Source organism: Mesoplodon mirus (genome assembly GCF_964341445.2).
Source record: "Mesoplodon mirus genome assembly, chromosome: 20".
In the NCBI taxonomy this organism is placed as follows: Eukaryota; Metazoa; Chordata; class Mammalia; order Artiodactyla; family Ziphiidae; genus Mesoplodon; species Mesoplodon mirus.
Window position 1 is genome coordinate 27,629,333 of NC_138996.1, and position 18,219 is coordinate 27,647,551.

General features: G+C 38.3%; 2 protein-coding genes across 3 annotated transcripts in view; one reads left to right on the plus strand and one right to left on the minus strand.

The window, feature by feature from the left end:
* Window positions 1-12,797, plus strand: part of PDLIM3 (PDZ and LIM domain 3) — a 30,068-nt gene extending 17,271 nt beyond the window's left edge. Inside the window, exons 4-8 of one of the 2 annotated variants that reach the window (XM_082608350.1) lie at window positions 1,945-2,012; window positions 6,753-7,016; window positions 8,625-8,752; window positions 10,376-10,487; window positions 11,822-12,797. In XM_082608350.1, the coding sequence (XP_082464476.1) occupies window positions 1,945-2,012; window positions 6,753-7,016; window positions 8,625-8,752; window positions 10,376-10,487; window positions 11,822-12,011 (762 nt within the window). In that variant the 3' untranslated portion in view covers window positions 12,012-12,797. Of the gene's footprint in view, window positions 1-1,371; window positions 1,560-1,944; window positions 2,013-6,752; window positions 7,017-8,624; window positions 8,753-10,375; window positions 10,488-11,821 lie in introns of both variants that reach the window. The other variant, XM_082608351.1, reaches the window with a different exon arrangement.
* CFAP96 (cilia and flagella associated protein 96) overlaps window positions 1-18,219 on the minus strand; it is a 146,049-nt gene that overhangs the window by 85,890 nt on the left and 41,940 nt on the right. The window lies entirely within an intron of this gene.

The following is an 18,219-nucleotide window of genomic DNA, read 5'->3' on the forward strand; positions in this document are numbered from 1 at the left end:
TGACAACTGCCTGCTCAGGAGAACCAAAAGGAAGCGGTGTGCTGCTTGGGTCTCTAAAGGAAGTCATTGGTGTTCTCTGGAATCACCACGCAAAACTGTGGTTCCACCCCTAAGAAAGGAATACAATCTCTTTTCTTAAAAGCACCATCCCACACCTTACTCACCTACAATGACAAGAAAAAAAAAGATACGAATATTACAAGACCTTTTTCTTCTTTTAATCAAAACAGTCTCCATTAACCATTTCAAATAATCATAAATGTTTGTGCTGTTTGAGATCCATGTGAAACACTGGCGGCACAGTCAAAAGTAAAGGAAGTTGATGTGAATGTGTGAGCAAAAATATTGTAAAGACTGATCTTACTAATTCTGCCAAATGAAAAGATTTGGAAAGAGAACCAGCTTGTGTGTATTTCAGCATTCCCTTTTGGTTTTCTTCTGTTGCTTAGAAGAAAAAAAAGTTTAATGAACTTTACGAAATTATAAATCTGTATAAAAACTGGAAAAAGTGATTCCTACATTAGAAGACAGTAATACAGAGTTTCAGATCATTCAGGCATGTTTCACACCCAGAGTTTAGGAGTGAAGTTTGGTCCTTCTCCCAAAGCAATGAAGTGAAAATACTTTTGTGAATCATATAAATTAGCTCTCTCTAAATTGCTGACTTAAGTCTTTCTGGGATTAGAGTAAACATGAACGTACAACATGAAATCATCACAATAGAAAGGGAGGGTTTTCTATAAATGTTATTCCTGCTTTCATAAGGAAAGTCTTTTAATTCCTATTATTTTTTTCTAAATTTAAGGTTATATCTTAATGCAAATTAAGAATTTTGTTTGTTGTAGGAATTAAGAAAAAGACTTGGATTAGTTATAATGACTCAGTACAGTTATTTATAAATGCTCACTCCCTTTCTGATTGTTTTATTCTCCCATTTTCTAAAATGGGGGAAATTTTAAGATATTACTAGAAGAGACAGCATATGTAAGTTCTACTTAAGACAATGTTAAGTAGAATAATTCTTCTAAGCCAAAAATCTCACTTCCAACACATAATTTCTGGATTCAAATGAGTCTTATGAGAATTTCTTAAAAGCTCTAGATGTAGAAGTCAGTAGGGAGCAGACAAGAGGTTTAATATTCGAATTATTTTATAATATTTCAAATAAGGTCAGTTCCTTTGCCCCTGAACATCTGGTGGGTGATTACAGCACATGTAAAGTTCACGGCGAATGCAGTCCTCCTTTAACCTGGCCATTAATCTCGTAGTGGTAAAGAAACCTTGATTAACAAGAGCGATGCTGTTGATTTGCGCATTAACGGCTTTGTTGTGCGTTCTGTGGCTCTGTGTATTTTGTCTGCCATTGTACAGGAGTTCAAACCCATTGGTGCCGGGTACAACAGAAGGGCCCAGCCTTTTGTTGCAGCAGCAAACATTGATGACAAAAGACAGGTAGTGAGCGCTTCCTATAACTCACCCATTGGGCTCTATTCAACCAGCAATATACAAGATGCGCTTCACGGGCAGCTGCGCGGGCTCATTCCTAGCTCACCTCAAAGGTAAGTACTCCACTTGGTTTCTGGCCACCATGTTCTTAATGGTGATAGTATGGCTTCTCTTCCTTTCAAAAGTCCAGCTCTTGCTGTTTTATTTTTACTTTCCTGAAGGCACGATCAGATTTTTATCTTAAAGACAAGCATCTAGAACATGGTTCTAATGTTCTGGAGTCCAATCTGCCAGTTCCAGAACATTTAGTGAATAGATGGTTAAAAGGAAGAAATCGCTCTGGTTCCATCATCACCCTTCTTAGTCATGTCAATATTTGGTGGTAAATAATCCTTTCTATACGATTATTGTTCATTTAATTTTATCTAAATATATATATATATATATATATATATTAGTCTTCCACTGAGGGACTTTTTTAACCCTTTGTTTTTACAGGCTGTGAACTACTTTGAACACAAGCACAATATTCGGCCCAAACCTTTCACAATCCCAGGCCGAAGCAGGTCATAAAGCTTTAAGATTGTGAAGTTTGGAGTGCATGCATCTTTAATAAATCCTACTAATCACCAAGACACATAACTCTTAGGTGTTTGGAGTGACTTTTCTCATTTTGAAGCTTATTTCAAAAGCAAAAGAAACAAATTCACTTAGCAGAGAAGAGAATAAATATTGACCAGATTATAGAGCTGTGAAATATTATGCAATCCCTGTGTGTATTTATAACTGCTGTTCTGAGGATCCCATCCAGAACACAGTGACCTTTTGAGGCAGGCAGACATACCCTATCCCAGGGCAGGAAGCCCCAGTCAGCAGGAACAAAAATGAAAACCAGCCCCCAGTCAGGAGTAAGGAAGCAGGTGAGGCAAACGTGGAAAGGCTGGTGTAGCTTTCCATGTTTGACAGTCTCTGATCATCTCATCTCAGCACCTAATTCACATTGCACCATCAGAGCCCAGTGGGTAACCCCACTCATTCTAGCTCTTACATAAAAATAAATTTGCGTTCTTATGGATACTTGCAAAGGAAGAGAAGCCACTTGAAAAGGAACTTTTCCACTTGGGGAAAGTAAGTATAAAGAAAGAAAGAGTTGGAGCCAGAGGATTTACTGGGTTACCCTCATGGATAACTGTGCACACATTGGAATAAAAATGAGCAAGATCTCTTCTTGTCTGTCAGTTAGAGAAACAGATCATCTTCAGATGATCCTTTTCAAATCTTCTCTAGAAACTGAATTCCAACCTACGAGGAAAGAAATCAATGCCCTGTCTTGCCACATCAGGAAATAGTGACTTCGGGAAACCTCAAACCCAAACACATTCCTCTGACCTCAGCTACATCCATCAGCCCAGAGGAAGGAAGTTGGGGGTTAGGCTGGATCAATCCTAACAGGTTAGGATCATTGAATAATGATCTACATCAGGTGTCACTAATAGGGGTCCATAGGTGGAGTCAATTGACAATGTTTTATTTAACCCTCCCGTTTTTAAAAATACTGAATTTAAGTTTAAGATGGAACATCTACTCTCTATCCTGCCAAAATGCCCATCATGCCTAAGCGTATGATACCTGGCCCATTTTCATATATGTGTGACCCTCCTGGCCCCTGGAGACATCTGAGTTTATGATGCCTGCTGTGGACGGTCAGTCATCATTTGATATATGATTTCCGTGTGCAGACCTTTCTATAAGCTACAGTCAGGGCCGGAGGATTACCTCAAAATAAGTCAGACGATTTTGTGATATCAGACTCAGAAAGAAGGAGTGGAGTAAAAGAGCAGGAGAAAGATGCTAAAAAGGCAATGACTACCAAATACATCTGCCCCCACTACATATTATATCCCCGGCACCTAGAAAAGGGGCTGGGACGGAGTACATGCTCAACAAATGTTCATTAGGTAAAGGAACAAAAGCCCAAGAGGACCTAATCAGACTTCCTGAGTAGCAAGAAGAATCAGGAGCTGTTACCCTTCCCTCATACTGGCAACTCTGAACAATCCTTTTTTTGCTTCTCTTAGTTTTTGCCTCCTTCATATTCCATTTTCCTCTGTATCTTTTCTCTATTTCTCCACATTCAACAGCTTCCCAACCCCACTCTAAATAACATTAAAAAAACTGGATTAAAAGTTAAAATGCTCTTTTACTATTGAATAAATATATACATAATATATACATCTTCCCAGAGAAGCAGAGTAAAATGGATGTACTTGCATTCTTTTGAGCTTAGCATAATGGTAAGCTCACTAACTTGAGCTATAGGACTCCACGAGGCTCAAATAAAATGATACATTAGAGTAACACAGATCTTGCTTTTGCTGAAGACCAATAACATTTAATTTTATAAAAATTCAGGGAAAGTCAAGGAGATTCAGGTATGTAATGCCCTTCTTTTACATTTTCATTTTAATTCAAACATGGTGATAATAATAAGCCACTCATAATTCTGTCATTGTAAGCTGGTGCCTTTCAATCTAGCTAAATTTGGAAGAGGGGAGTGGAAAAACAGAGATGAGAGGATCTACTTAAAAAACAGGTACCAGTACACAAATTTTAAAAAAATTATAAAAATGCTTCTATTATCCTTCCTTTCTTCCTGTGCCCCCTCACTATTTGCTCTAGTTTCTGAATTTCTTGTTCTTACCAAATGATTCTTCATCAAGGTGGAATTTTGAGTGGCTACTTACCAAGCAATAACTACACCATTAATAAACAACTTTTGAATCAGAAGTAAGTTGGAGATGCTAATATATTCATTTCCCTGGGTCTTACTATTAGTTAGGGTTCTTTCAATGGTTTCATCCTAATTGAAGCATATTAAAAGACCAGTATTTTCATATGAAAATATGTAAATGTTTAAAGCCACAGCTATCATTAAAAATACATATAAGGCTAGATCCAAATGATAAAATACAATCTGGTGAGTGATTTTTGGACAAGTCGCTTCTGGAACCATGTCCCCAAAAGTCTATATACACACCAAGGAAGTCAGTTCTCTGTCTAATGATCTATCCAGGTGTATGATAGTAATTGAGTATATCATCAACCTTACACGTTGCCAAGCCAGTAAGTCAATGTCAAGAAATCTCAATGGTATCTACCTTTCCAGGTCACAGGAATAGGTCATGGTGACCCATGATGATCTCCACAGTGACTAGAGTCCATGAAAACTATTTTATTTAAAGCGTCAGTTCAAGAGCTCTTTTAAAATTGTCCCAGAAATTTATAAAAAAATAATTGTTTTTTGCTTAGGGTTTATTTCCTATCTATTCAATAGACACGGGCCCCTACATAGAATGATAAAGAAACTAGGAAATAGAAGACACAGTCTCTGCTTAAATAAAGTTATATACACAAGCATGCATGTGTATAAGAACACTAATAACAGAAAAAAATGTAATACTAATTACAACTGTAAAATAAGGTATATCTGTAAGTTCTGAGTTGACCATAGTTTACTTCTCCACTATCTAGCACCATGCCTGGCACACAGTAAGGTCGTGTAGTTATAAATCCTTGTTCAAAAGGTCCGCTATTTTAAGCCCAAGCCTCCCAATATTGAAACTCAGTGTTTCAAATCCCTAAATTACAATTTAACAAGCTTCATTATACTGAGGTCAAATCAATACGATCCTGACTAAACTGCACTATAACTGAAATGTTATTTCTCTTCTTTTACCAACTGAAGTCAATTTCAGCAGAGTGTTGAGCCTATGAAAATGGTGAATAAACCATTTGACATTTTTGTATGTGATCAACCAATTTACTGATTAAGTTTCAAACAAGTTCTCAGTAGTCGGGAAGTGAAGGAGCAAGTTCATATGTACCTGCCCCATTCAGTCTCTGCAGGTGGTTGAACTGGGTAACACAACACAACAAAAAATTTTAATTCATCTAGTGACATGGGTTGCCCAGACTATCCAGGCTGCAGCATTGATGAAGTCAGTAAAATCAATGCCCAATATATGCTTTTGGGTTTTGCTCTCTGAACGGGGCTGAGGCTGGCATTAGTAGCCCTAGAGAGTAAATGCAGGTATGAGGCCATACTTGAGCCCTCAGAGGACACTGACTTTCAGGTAAACACACTATATAAATTGTTCTCTGCCTTCAGTTTACAGCGGCACTAACCTGCAGGCATGACTGAAGTTCACATTAATATTACTATTTCTTTTAGCTTTGTCTTAAATGACTGTGCTTAAAAAAAACACAATATATTCCTTTTCTCAAAAAATGCATTTCTCATGCTGCACTTAAAATACATGTAGAGAAATGATTTTTTAGTCATTGGCTTCAGTTATGACTAACCTCCTATCCACAGCAAATTCTATTCATAGAGAATAAGAAATTTCTGTAGTTGTCCTTAAAATTGCATGACTGGCCTTTCTGATGTTTTAATAATGAGTTGCCTTAAATTGTCTTTAAAAGGAAATGAGAACTATGCATGGAAATATATGCGTGCTTCCAAAATTTTACAAGAAATAGCTATGTATAAAAGAAATATATATATCTTAGCTCTAAGTAGCATTCACAGAGTTTGAGATCACCTTATTTCCCCTCTAATCATTCATTTCAAGGTGACAGGCATTTATTGGCTGTTTCTAGAGCCTATATCAAATCACCGAACAATTTTTTAAAGTGTAGTCTTCACAAAATGAAAGAATGAAAGTAGAAAAAGTTAAAATAGTAACAATAAAATATTTACAAAATAGTCTTAAAAAATAATCTCTATCACATAACCTACAAGTTGCCAATTACTATTCAATTAAGGCCCAACTGCATTTCTGAAAATACTTCTTATTTTGAAATGTTTAGCCTAAATATTTGATTGGATCTTCATGCTGCATATTCATATTACTATTTGTGAAGGATCATTCATTAATATTTTAGTTTTAAAAACTGCAGCTCAGAAATGTAAAAGGATGTCCCGCTAATGTAATTTCCCTGAGCCACTTCCTTTATGCACAGCTCTTTTTACATGAAGCCTTCGTCTTGTAGAACATACTGTCTAGTAGAACAGAGCCAAACAATGCAATATCACCTGTACCTTTTAATTTTGTTAAAACGTTTTTCAATCATGAATTTTTAAATGTCTTCCCTTTTGAAAATAACTTCTAGCCAGAAATAAATATTTTTTTCATTTGATTTAATTCACCTCTTACTTTTAACTTCTCTGTACTTGTTCTCTGTGTTCTCCTGTCTGGATTTTCTGGTTCCTGTGTCATCTCTGTGTAACGTGGTCATTAACACAGTGGATGCAGTACTCCGTCCGGTATTGACGGTGGCAGTGGACGTAGCACCCCTTCTTCTGTCAGTACTCTTAGTACTATTTACCCAGGTGACTTGAAAGTTGCTGCTAAGATGGCCCCTAACATTCCTTTGGAAATGGAACTTCCTGGTGTGAAGATTATACATGCTCAGTTTAATACACCTATGCAGTTGTACTCAGATGACAATATTATGGAAACACTTCAGGGTCAGGTTTCAACAGCTCTAGGGGAAACACCCTCAATGAGGTAATATGAGTCTTTTTGAACCATTGGCATATTAACTAAACACATGGGCAATGTCAACTTTACTGGTGTCTTGTAACACTGTCTTATCATTGAAAGAAAGCTTTGTGAAAAGCTTTCAGAAAAAATACTAAGGATTTATTGCAGATACCTAGGCCTAATGATAAGGGCGATTTGAAAAATTAACCAAGTAGAGTTTTATGTGACAGATCGCAATAAACTGAAATCATGGAAGGACCAAATGTATATGTCTTTTGAAAAACTACAGTGTAGTTTACGAATGTCTGGTACAATACTTCTTAAAAGTGATTTATAATCTGGGATAATCTATGTTTCTCCTTTGGGGGTCAAAAACTGGGAAAGGGATGGGAGGTTCAGAGAAGTTTTAAAAGAGATGATACCTCTTTTTTCTTCTAATGGCATCTTGTGGAGAGTTAATTATTTTTCATTTAAAATTTTTGCCATGAATAATGGTTTATAAGTGAATATCTCAAGCTACTGCTATAGATATTTAATTTCCATTGATCGCTATTTTGGCTCATTTCTCCTTTAGTATGCATATTTGTTCAAAGTACTTTTGCCATCAAGCACTTTCAATTAAAAATATTTATTATAAGGTAAAATCTTATTACTTCTTTCAATATTATAGGGCCATTATAAAGTATGATAATGCTTATGAATGCTATGTAACAATATCCCAAAGATAACTCTTGGGATGAATACAATGTGATAATAATACCATAATGTATTTCAAAGCCATTTGCAAGGAGTTTCAGATATATAAGATGATTATTTCCAAATATGACAATGGTAATAAAAATATGTGCAAATAGCAACTACCTTATCTAGATAATGCAATTAAATGACATAAAATAATAAAGCAACTCAGTGCCTGACATCTATTTTTATTGTGGCATTTTTTATTGTTCATCATGAATGTATCTGTAGAAAGTTTATTAAAATAAAGCTTCTATCATTTTTGTAAATGAATTATAATGTGGCTATTTAGTAGCCAACAAAGCTGACTTCTATGTGAAAGTTGCTACATTATGCACTTTCAAAGACTGACAAGTTGAATTTCTTCAATTTACAAGCAAAATGATACCTTTGTTGTCTACAGGAGTTAACAAAACTAAACCATACACTGTTGGTTTAATATCAGAAATGAATCTGAATTTTACTGACATCTTTATGACTGAGAATAATCAAACTGGGCTCACTCGTGCACTTTCTATCACGTGTATGTTGTCCTTTTTTTTCTGAGAAATGTTAATTTTGTTCACATTATAATTATATATCCATCAGATATAAGCACTATTTTTTAAATTACTATTTCCTAACAATCACATTTTAGTTGCCCTCCAAAGGATTCTGCCACATGGAGAAATGCTGATGTGACCCCCAGGTTAATTACTGATATTTTTAAGGCAACCCGTGTGAATTCACATTATATTTTTAGCTATTGATATAACAGAGATTAACTTGAAAATACTGAACTTCTGTCCAGGAGTTGCTGTAAATATAGTGATCACTGCTTGTTGATATCTTGTGGCTTCTTGCACATACACACACTCCTGATGCTGCTTCACCCACCATTGTGTTGTGTTCCAGTGAACCCACGGCCTCCCCAGTGCCCCCCCAGTCGGATGTGTACCGGATGCTCCACGACAATCGGAATGAACCGACTCAGCCTCGCCAGTCAGGCTCCTTCAGGGTGCTCCAGGAACTAGTGAACGATGGTGAGCAGTCGTGAACATCTGCTGAAACGTTATTGATAGAGGCTATTGGAAGGAGCAGGGTGGGGGAGGGCAGCAAGCATAATGGGAATGAGAGTCTAAAACCCGATTTTAATCAGTCATCAAATGATTTCTTTGCTGAAAAGGACTCAGGTGGTGCTTGGTTAAGGAAAGTAGCTTCCAGACATATCCAGGTAGCCACCAACTTGGTGATTAAAGGGTGCTGAAGATAAATCCCATCCACAGTAGTCAAGGGCTAGCTCAGCTTATAGATCATAAAATGTTGCAAAATTTCTCAGCCTCCCCCATATTCCAGGGTATCATGATCATCAAAATTTTTAAATAACACTGGAATGAACCCTTACTGTGTTCCAAATCCTGTGCTGAGTGCTTTGCACACATGGTCATTTAATCCTCACAATAACTCAGTGAGGTAGGAGCTATTATTTTCTCTATTTAACAAAAGAGAAAATGAGGCATAGAGAGGGTGGATTTGTACAAAGTCACACAGCAAGTAAGAAACAGAGTTGGGTCTCCAGCCCACTCCTGCTGTCTTCAGAGTTCATACTCTTACCAATGTTTTTCCACTTCCAAAAGATATACTGTCCTTCAGAAGTTGCACAAAAATGCAAAATGCCCCATTAATATAGCCACTATCAAAAAAAAAAAAGGAAAATGAGTGTTGGTGAGGGTATGAAGAAATGGGGACCCTTGTGCATTGCTGATGGGGAATGTAACATGGTGCAGCCACTGTGAGAAACAGTAAGGTGGTTCCTCAAAAAGTTAAACTTCAAATTGCCATAGGATCCACAATCCCACTGCTACGTGTATACTCAGGAGAACTGCAAGCAGGGACTCAAACCAATACTCGTACATCAGCACTCATAGAAGCATTATGCACAACAGCCAGAAGGTGGAAAGAACCTAAATGTCTATCCACACATGAATGGATACACCCAATGTGCTATATCCATAAAGTAGAGTATTATTCAGCCTTAAAAAGGAATGAAAATTCTGATACATGCTGCAACGTGGATGAACCTTGAAAACATTCTGCTAAGTGAAATAAGCCAGAGACATAAGGATAAATATTGTACGATTCCATTTATATGAGGGCCCTAGAATAGGCAAGTCATAGACACAGAAAGCAGAATAGAGGTCACCAGGGTCTGGAAGGAGGGGGGAATGTGGAATTAATGTTTCCTGGATACAGAGTCTCTGTTTTGGATGATGAAAAAGTTCTCGAAATAGATATTGGTGATGGTTGCACAACATTGGGAATATACTTAATGCTACTGAATTACACACTTAAGAATAGATAAGATGGTCGATTTTATGTATATTTTAACCACAGGTAAAAAAAGAAGAATGCAAAATGCTCTCTGCCCCTCTGGGCATTTTGTAACAGCTCCCTGTGACAACAACTATGACAATTTTTAACTAATTTTGTTTTGTAAGGTCCCGTTTCAGACAAATTATGCTTGAACCAGTCCTGCTTCTTCCTAAATGATATTGTGGGCGCAACTAAGAATTCCTCAGGTTAAAGTGCACACCTTAAAATAGAAGCAAAGTATAAACTGTTGCCAGCTGTTCCCTTGCCATAAATGGAAACACTCTGTTTTTCAGATGACCGTCCTGCTGGAACTCGGAGTGTGAGAGCTCCAGTTACAAAAGTCCCATGCGGTGCTGGCAGCACACAGAAGATGACACTCTGTGACAAATGTGGGAGTGGCATTGTGTAAGTTTCATTTTCAACCCCAAAATTCATCATAAATCTTGCTGTCAGTTCTCTATTTCTTGTACTTTAAGACTCCGTATATAGAAAAGGTTTTAAGTTTTATGAAAAACAAATTTCTATTCATTGACTTGAAATATAATGTCTGCACATTTTGACCAGAATTCCTTCGATGTACCCCCAAATTAGCATAGAATGTGAGTCGGATATCTTGACTTATAATTTCAGACATATTCTGGTGAAAAGAAACTGCCCCAGAAGTATATCTACAAAGCCATTTCCAAGAATAACTTCACTTCAAAAAGCCCTCCCTTTGTTAATGTATATAGTCTTTGAACACTTCCTTTTCTGTATAAACACAGGAAAACAAATATGGGGGTCACCCAGTTATTAATTAAAACACATTATCTTTACGTGGTTTCTTAAGTTGCAGAAATATTGAAATATGATTTTTAGACATAGTCAGCTTCCATTTCAAGGCACTTCATGTGTGAATAGCCACACTTGCCAGTTCAAACCTTCAAGTGAACCAGAGCATTTCAGTCTCTCCACCTCATGCCCCATGTGGTCGCCTCTTCCATCCCTTTTTTCTGTTCCTCTGTCATTAGCTCACACACTGAGGCACCATCTGTCTACTTACCCAGGACTCATCCCAGGAGGGCAGTGGGAGATAAGCCTGGTTACAGCACAGAAGGGGCTGTGAGACAGAGAAACAAGCAGGACAGGGAGATGGGAGCAGACAGGACCTCAAAACATACGACAGGTTGTGATGTTACCCGAAGCAATTATTGCCCCCAAGTTGGAATTAAACTGGTTTGACGGTAGAGGCCAAGTCCACCCACCAGGGGAAATTCTATCTCTGCCCTTTGATCTGTTCTCTCTGTGTTCCATAGAATAGAGGCTGGACCACCAAGCTAGACAGTAAGCAGAGGGACTTTTAGTTGTGTAGACAACGACCTTGGCCAAAGTCAGAATCCTTTGCAGAGGTGTCTGTTTTATCTGTATCATCTCTCCCTCTCTCAAAGAAACAACGGGGAATGATCATGAAGTAAGGATCCTATCATTTTTCTAAAAAAAAAAAAAAAAAAACCCGTTTGAAAAAGATCTGAAAAATATTCACATGTCAACGACAGAGAGACACATGTGAAGGTTTACTATGGTTGTCTTGGCTCTCCCTGACAACTACATCAGTTCCACAGCTGTGCCCAGCTTTGCAGCTATTGTTTCCTGAACGTGAAACAGATAACACCTGCCTTATCTGTAGTGCTGTCTGCCTTTGTATCATGTTTCTGGCTTTGTGGGGTTTTTTTTCATGAGGCCTCCTTTTCCCCCAACAGTGGTGCGGTTGTGAAGGCAAGGGACAAGCATCGGCATCCAGAGTGCTTCGTGTGTGCTGACTGTAACCTCAACCTCAAACAAAAGGGCTACTTCTTCGTGGAGGGGGAGCTGTACTGCGAAACCCACGCGCGGGCCCGCATGAGGCCCCCAGAGGGCTACGACACAGTCACTCTTTATCCCAAAGCTTAAGTCTCCGGCAGACGGAACACGCACTCACCCAGGCGCACCCTCACAGGCAGACGTTAACGGCTCGGGGCAGAAGTAGCGCAAAGGGCTGACTCCAAATCTAGAACCAAGCTTTTAGACACTTATCTCATTGTATCCTCAGGAGAAGGAATGGGAGGCAGATGCCTGCGCTAACAGAAACATACATTCAACTGTGTTTCTCTTTGGGGCTAGCAATAACTTAATGAAATTTAGAGCAATAATTTTTATGTCACACTCTATATTTTACATTTATAATATGACCATCAAACATGTAAACATCAAGATTTTAGGGGGAGTCTAATTGCCCTTCCTTAACCAGTTGATTTTGCAATTACAGTACTTACGACAAATGACAATCTTGTATTCTAAGACCGCCTGCAGGTGTCTGTTATCTGTTTTAACTATAATAGTGCATGTCAGGGAGAAATTCCCTAGATCTCTCTAGTTTCATATTCAAACAGTTATACTACTGGATGCAGCATACATAATAAATACATAAAACATTTAAAAAAATAATAATAAAATAAAATACCTAACGAAGTGGCACTCAGTGAATTCAGATAAAATCAACATTCCAATGAGAGGGCCCAGTCATATCTCGTCGTGTACACTAACAACTCAGGTATTTTAAGAAAAATGTGGCTTCTTTAGTTTTCATAACTCATTCACTCTTCTGAACCCACAATTTCTGCTGATAGGAGGGGAAATTTTAAATTTGCTAGTTAAACGTGATGCAGTCTCTTTCAGATTAAAACAGTTTCTGCTGCTTTGAAATAGTCTCTTTCATTTTAAATGTCTCTTTCAGATAAATATACAAAGTCAAGGTTCAGACTCTATCAAGGCTAGTTCTTTATTCTCAAGGCTGACCACCACCACCTTCTCCTTCCCAAGATGGCACCTCCAAGAGGAGACATTTAGGGGACCCCCTGAGGAAGGGAGGGGTCTGCTGGTCTCCTGGGGTCCTGCTTGTATTCTCTGCTGAAATCCATGATTCCACCTGTGCTCTGTTTTCTCAACATAGTTGGGACCAGGCAACAAGCCCACCTCTACCACCACGTCCAAGAGTCTCAGCTCAGCCTTCCCTGGATTCTTGGATCCTTTGCATCTCAGACATGAACGCTATCTGGCCCCTGGCTCTGCTTTGTCACCTTGCCTCTCACTATGGTGGCTCCACGGCAATGCCCCCTTACTTGCATGTCTTACCTACTTCCCATGATCCTCACTGGGGACCCAGGGGAGCTGATTAAACTGTCCTCTCCAAGTACAAACATGGGAACCAGCAGGCTGGGGAGGTGGGGACTGTCTCAAGCCCTCAGTCTCACCACTGTGTCACAAAGTCATCTCTACCCTACTGCAGCTGCTGCCTCTGGGCCTGGAGCAAGGATTCTCCTATTGTCCCAAATGGAAAATAGGGCCCAGGTTGTATTGCTCTGGGGTTCTCCCAAACTTAACTAATTATTTCTGACCCTGACCTGTCTGAGGTTTTGAACCAGTGAGAGGAGCCAGAACACCTGCCTGGCCCCTATGGGCATCTGAGATCAAAACTGGAACCCCTGGGCTTCCCTGGTGGCGCAGTGGTTGAGAGTCCGCCTGCCGATGCAGGGGACATGGGTTCGTGCCCCGGTCCGGGAAGATCCCACATGCCACGGAGCGGCTGGGCCCGTGAGCCAAAAAAAAAAAAAAAAAAAACAACTGGAACCCCTGAACCAAAACACAAATTCACTCACAAAGCTATTCCAATAAAATAGAAAATTCTGCAATCAAAGAAATCAATGTATTCAAATACATTACATTTTTTGTTCAGATATTATTTTAAAATATTTTTTCTGGTAAGGATATAATCTTAAAAGTTTGGAAGCTAGAGGGCAAATGCATGGTAACTGACTTAGGAAACCTGAGAAAGTTAAAATCCAAAGCAGCAACGGGAGAAAACTGAAAACCAACCCAATTTACTCTCCAGCATTTGAAACAGCATGGGAATTGACAGCACCAGGCATTTCTGGACTAGGGGATAAAGGCAGAGTTATGATAAGGAGGATCACATACAAGCTGTTTGAAAAGCGCTTAATCCCCACTGTGTCTCCTCTCTGCCCCTCCCCCTCACACACCCAAGGCACTTGTCAGTGTAAGTCTGCCTGGTGTTATCTGGAGAAGGTCAAACAGCATCTCTGGAGTCAGGAAGTGCCGTTGAAGGTATGTGTACCACACTAAAAAGAAGTTAGATAAGAATGAAAGACGCATGAGAAGGAAAGTGTAGATTAGACAGTATATTGTACATTAATGTACATTTGATGCTGGATATCAGACAGTATTTTCCTTAAAATTATATTTTACACATTTTATATGTAGTAGAGTACATAATGAACTTAAGTTCAGATGTTCAATAATGAGAAAAAAAAGTAGTACAGTTTGAAAAAAAGTAGTAGTATAGTTCTAATCTGAAATTCAGGAAAGATAGGGCTTAAAGCTGATAATTCAGTCTCTGTGACTAAGGCTTGTGAAGCATACTCTAAAATTGCATGTTCATTATTTTTATTCTTTTGACGATTAAATCTAGAAATTTAAACATATAGAGGAATTTATGACAGAATTAATCAATAGAAATGAATGCAATATAAAAATCGTTTTAAAATATGTAACATACAGGGTGAAAATAGCAATGTTAAAATGGAAAGGAATTAAAACTTTGTTTAAAAAGCAAACAAATAACAGGATTTCCCCCATACTAGCACTTTGTCCTTCAATAATGAATTCATACCAGGTCTTATATAGGAATTCATGCCATGAACAAAGGATGCCAACTAGTTTTTATTTAGCTCTCAGAATACCATGTCTTCTTAGAAAGCAGAGTAGTCACTGTTTTTATATTTATAAGCTTATTAAAGCTAGCAATGAGCAATGAAATGATCCGTGACAGAACTGGGCATCTGTAAACTTTGGACTCATGATTAACTAAATTGCTGTTTTTTCAGAGTAAATGCAGAATAGAGTTGCTACACTCTCTACCAATAGGACGACTGTTTGAGTGAAAAACAGTTCTAGTTATCACATACACTTGCACCTGTATAAGCAAAGGTAAAACTAATGGCTAATGTGACGTGCAAACAGTTTAGATTATCTCTACATAAGCTAATCTAAAGTTTGTCCATCACAGGAATATCCCAAGATAGGCAGAATGGAGCTTTGGGGTTCTTGTACTAACAACTTGAGTTGCAAAAGTTTGTCAAGTTGTCCTTTGAACAGATTTATTTCAGTCCTGGGAGACTACTACTTACAACCATTATTCTGTATTATCCTGTTATCATGGCCAATGTTTTTTTTTAAATGCTGTGCCATCTGAATCTTAAGCATAAAAAAAGGAAAATTGGAGACAGATTGAGGGTATTCAGATAATTGAAGTAAATAAATCATTTACCTGATCTACATGACTATTTCAAGATAATCGTCTTAAGCATCTATTCATGTTGTAGAGTACTCATAAATATTTAGTTGAGCACCTACCAGTAAGAGATGTTCAATACTAGGCACAACAAGAAAATGGATTTTTGAATGCGTTGGCTATGTTTACAAATTGACATTTTCAAGCTAATTAGAATGCTTCATGCAACTAAGTTTAAAACAAAGCACCTAGAAGAAGTGGTTGCTTTATCATAATTTCTTTCTTTCAAATTCTGTAGTACTATGATTCATCACTGCTCACATCAGAAGAACATAAAATGAGATATTAACATTATCTTCTGAATTACCTCAAAAGTTTGTCCAAGTATGCAGAGAATGTCTAACAACATGTTTTCCTTCCTCTAAGAATAAGGCATGTCAGCACACCTCAACTTATGAAAAACCCAAAGCACAATTCCATTATCCAAAGAATAATACAAGAGCTGCTCTTAAAACCTAATTGCTATCCCTATCAGAAATATTAAGCATATAGATTTAAAATTAAGATACAAAATGCCAAATATTTGTTTGGGTTAAAAATTACTCCATTCATTTATTTATTCAACTATTCATCTGGCGAAGGAGTACACACAAGTCATTATTTCTGTACCAAGAGCAAAACTATGTTGTGAGTTTCGGAACTACCTCTCATGAGACCAAATTCCCATTCCATCTCCTTTTCTGAAGTGGGGGGGGGGTTGAAAAACACAGGTGTGTGAATTACTCATCACGTGTATAAATGCCAAAGTGCACGTATATCTGTGGTTCACTAAAACACCAGGGTTATGCTACCAACGTCCCATGCAAGAGCCTGCATTGTGGACCATTATGCCACACACAGCTGCACACGCTGCCCTGCCTGCCCCTTCACACATCTGGGCTCCAGATGCTGCTGTCCAAGTTCCCAAAGCTCCCAACCATGACCCTTCCAGAACACTGCTTCACGCTGCAAACCTTCTCAGTCCTCCTCATGAACACCGTCCTTGATCCCAATCCTCAGATTAATGCTTGCTCTGCCAGCCAATGGAAAAGGCTAATTCCTGCTAACAAGTACTAATAATTGTCTACTGCCCCTTTTATGTCTAATACTTGTGTTTTGCTCTGGAGACAGCCCTTTAATCTAAAGGAATGCCTTCAAGGGTAGGAATTCTAGATATAGAAAAAAAAGTTAGAAAGAGAACTTGAGGAATAGAGTGATGGGCATGATCTGGACCAAGAAGAAGACAGAGGGACTAACAGTCTCTTGGACCTTGGGAAGGTTTGGCCGATCTGTACAGGTGATCTAGAGCTTTCCTCCCTCTGACCAAGGCCAAAGCAATGGGGAATGCAGTTTCTCTGAAACAAGGCACTTAGATTAGGTAAGTGCTGCGTTTGTGAATCTCACTGAGGGTGCATAGGTGTTTACTGGTTTGAGTAAATTTAGCACTGGGGGGTCTTGTAGCCTCTTCTAGACTGAAGAGTCTTCAACTCAGTTTGCACGATTCTGTGAATATGCTACATATCATAGAATCACACTTCAAATGAGTGAATTATGTGGTATGTGAATTATATCTCAACAATGCTGTTATTTTTAAAAAGAACACTATTAATATAAATATGTATTTGTCACTAATCCGTTAGATAGAGTCCTAAGACTAGAAATGCACAGGAGCAAAAGAAACAACATGGGTAGGAATGTTCGTTCTTGTTTAGATGCTTCATTTTCATCTTCTGGAAAATGCTTGATCACTGCTGATACAACAGCAATAGCCAGCACTTATATCGCTCTTACTATGTACCAAGCAGGGTCCTAAGTGCTTTAACGATATTAATTCATCCAATCTTAACAGCAGCCCTGTGAGGTGGGTCCTCTTTTTCTTCCCATTTTACAGTTGAGGAAACTGAAACACAAAGAGGTTATCCAAGGTTTCTCCTGTAGTAAATGACGGAGCCAGAATTTGACCGCAGGTGGCCTGGCTTCCAAATCCATGCTCTAGACCACCTCACATTATCTCTGCACAAGAGATTTAGTAGCTTTTAGTTTAAGATGACTATAAGGCTTTCATGGGACAACAAAGCCCTCAGTAAGCTTTGTAAAAATTATCACCTAGATTCCATTTCAGTATAACATACTCCAGGTATTAGAGCTTGGTGGTTACAAAAATGAGCTTTGGACACGGTCAGAGCTGAGTTGAAACCAAGCTCTACAATCTCCTAGCTGTAAGGTACAGGGAAATCATGAAATCTCTCCAGACCTCAGTTTCATCAACCATAAAATGAGGACAATAATCCCTACTTTACAGGTTTGTTATAAGGATTAAATCAAGATAATTCGTATCAAAAGATCTAACAAATTTCCTAGCAAGTAATATGTAAGTAAGCACCTAACTATTATGTATACTTTTCACTGTTTAATCCTAGATTCAAAATGGTGGCTTTATTCCTTCTAATTGTTCTTTGGTGTTGGAAATCCGGGTCCAATTACAATGAGCACAACTGTGTCAAATTGGAAGAGTCCCAGAACTAGATTCCTATCCTTGGTGACCCAGGAGAACTGACATTTCACACGAAGACAGATCAGGTTCAGGAAGTCCACTGGAACTTTTCTTCATTTGAGGAGGACAATTTTAAAAGCCTGAGCTCACAAGCAACCTGTCCCCACCAAAGACTCACTGGCAATATTCTACATTATAATCTTATAGCTAGAAAGAAAACTAAGGTCCCTCAATTGCCTACATCTATTTTATTTAGTATATATATTTTTAATTGAATG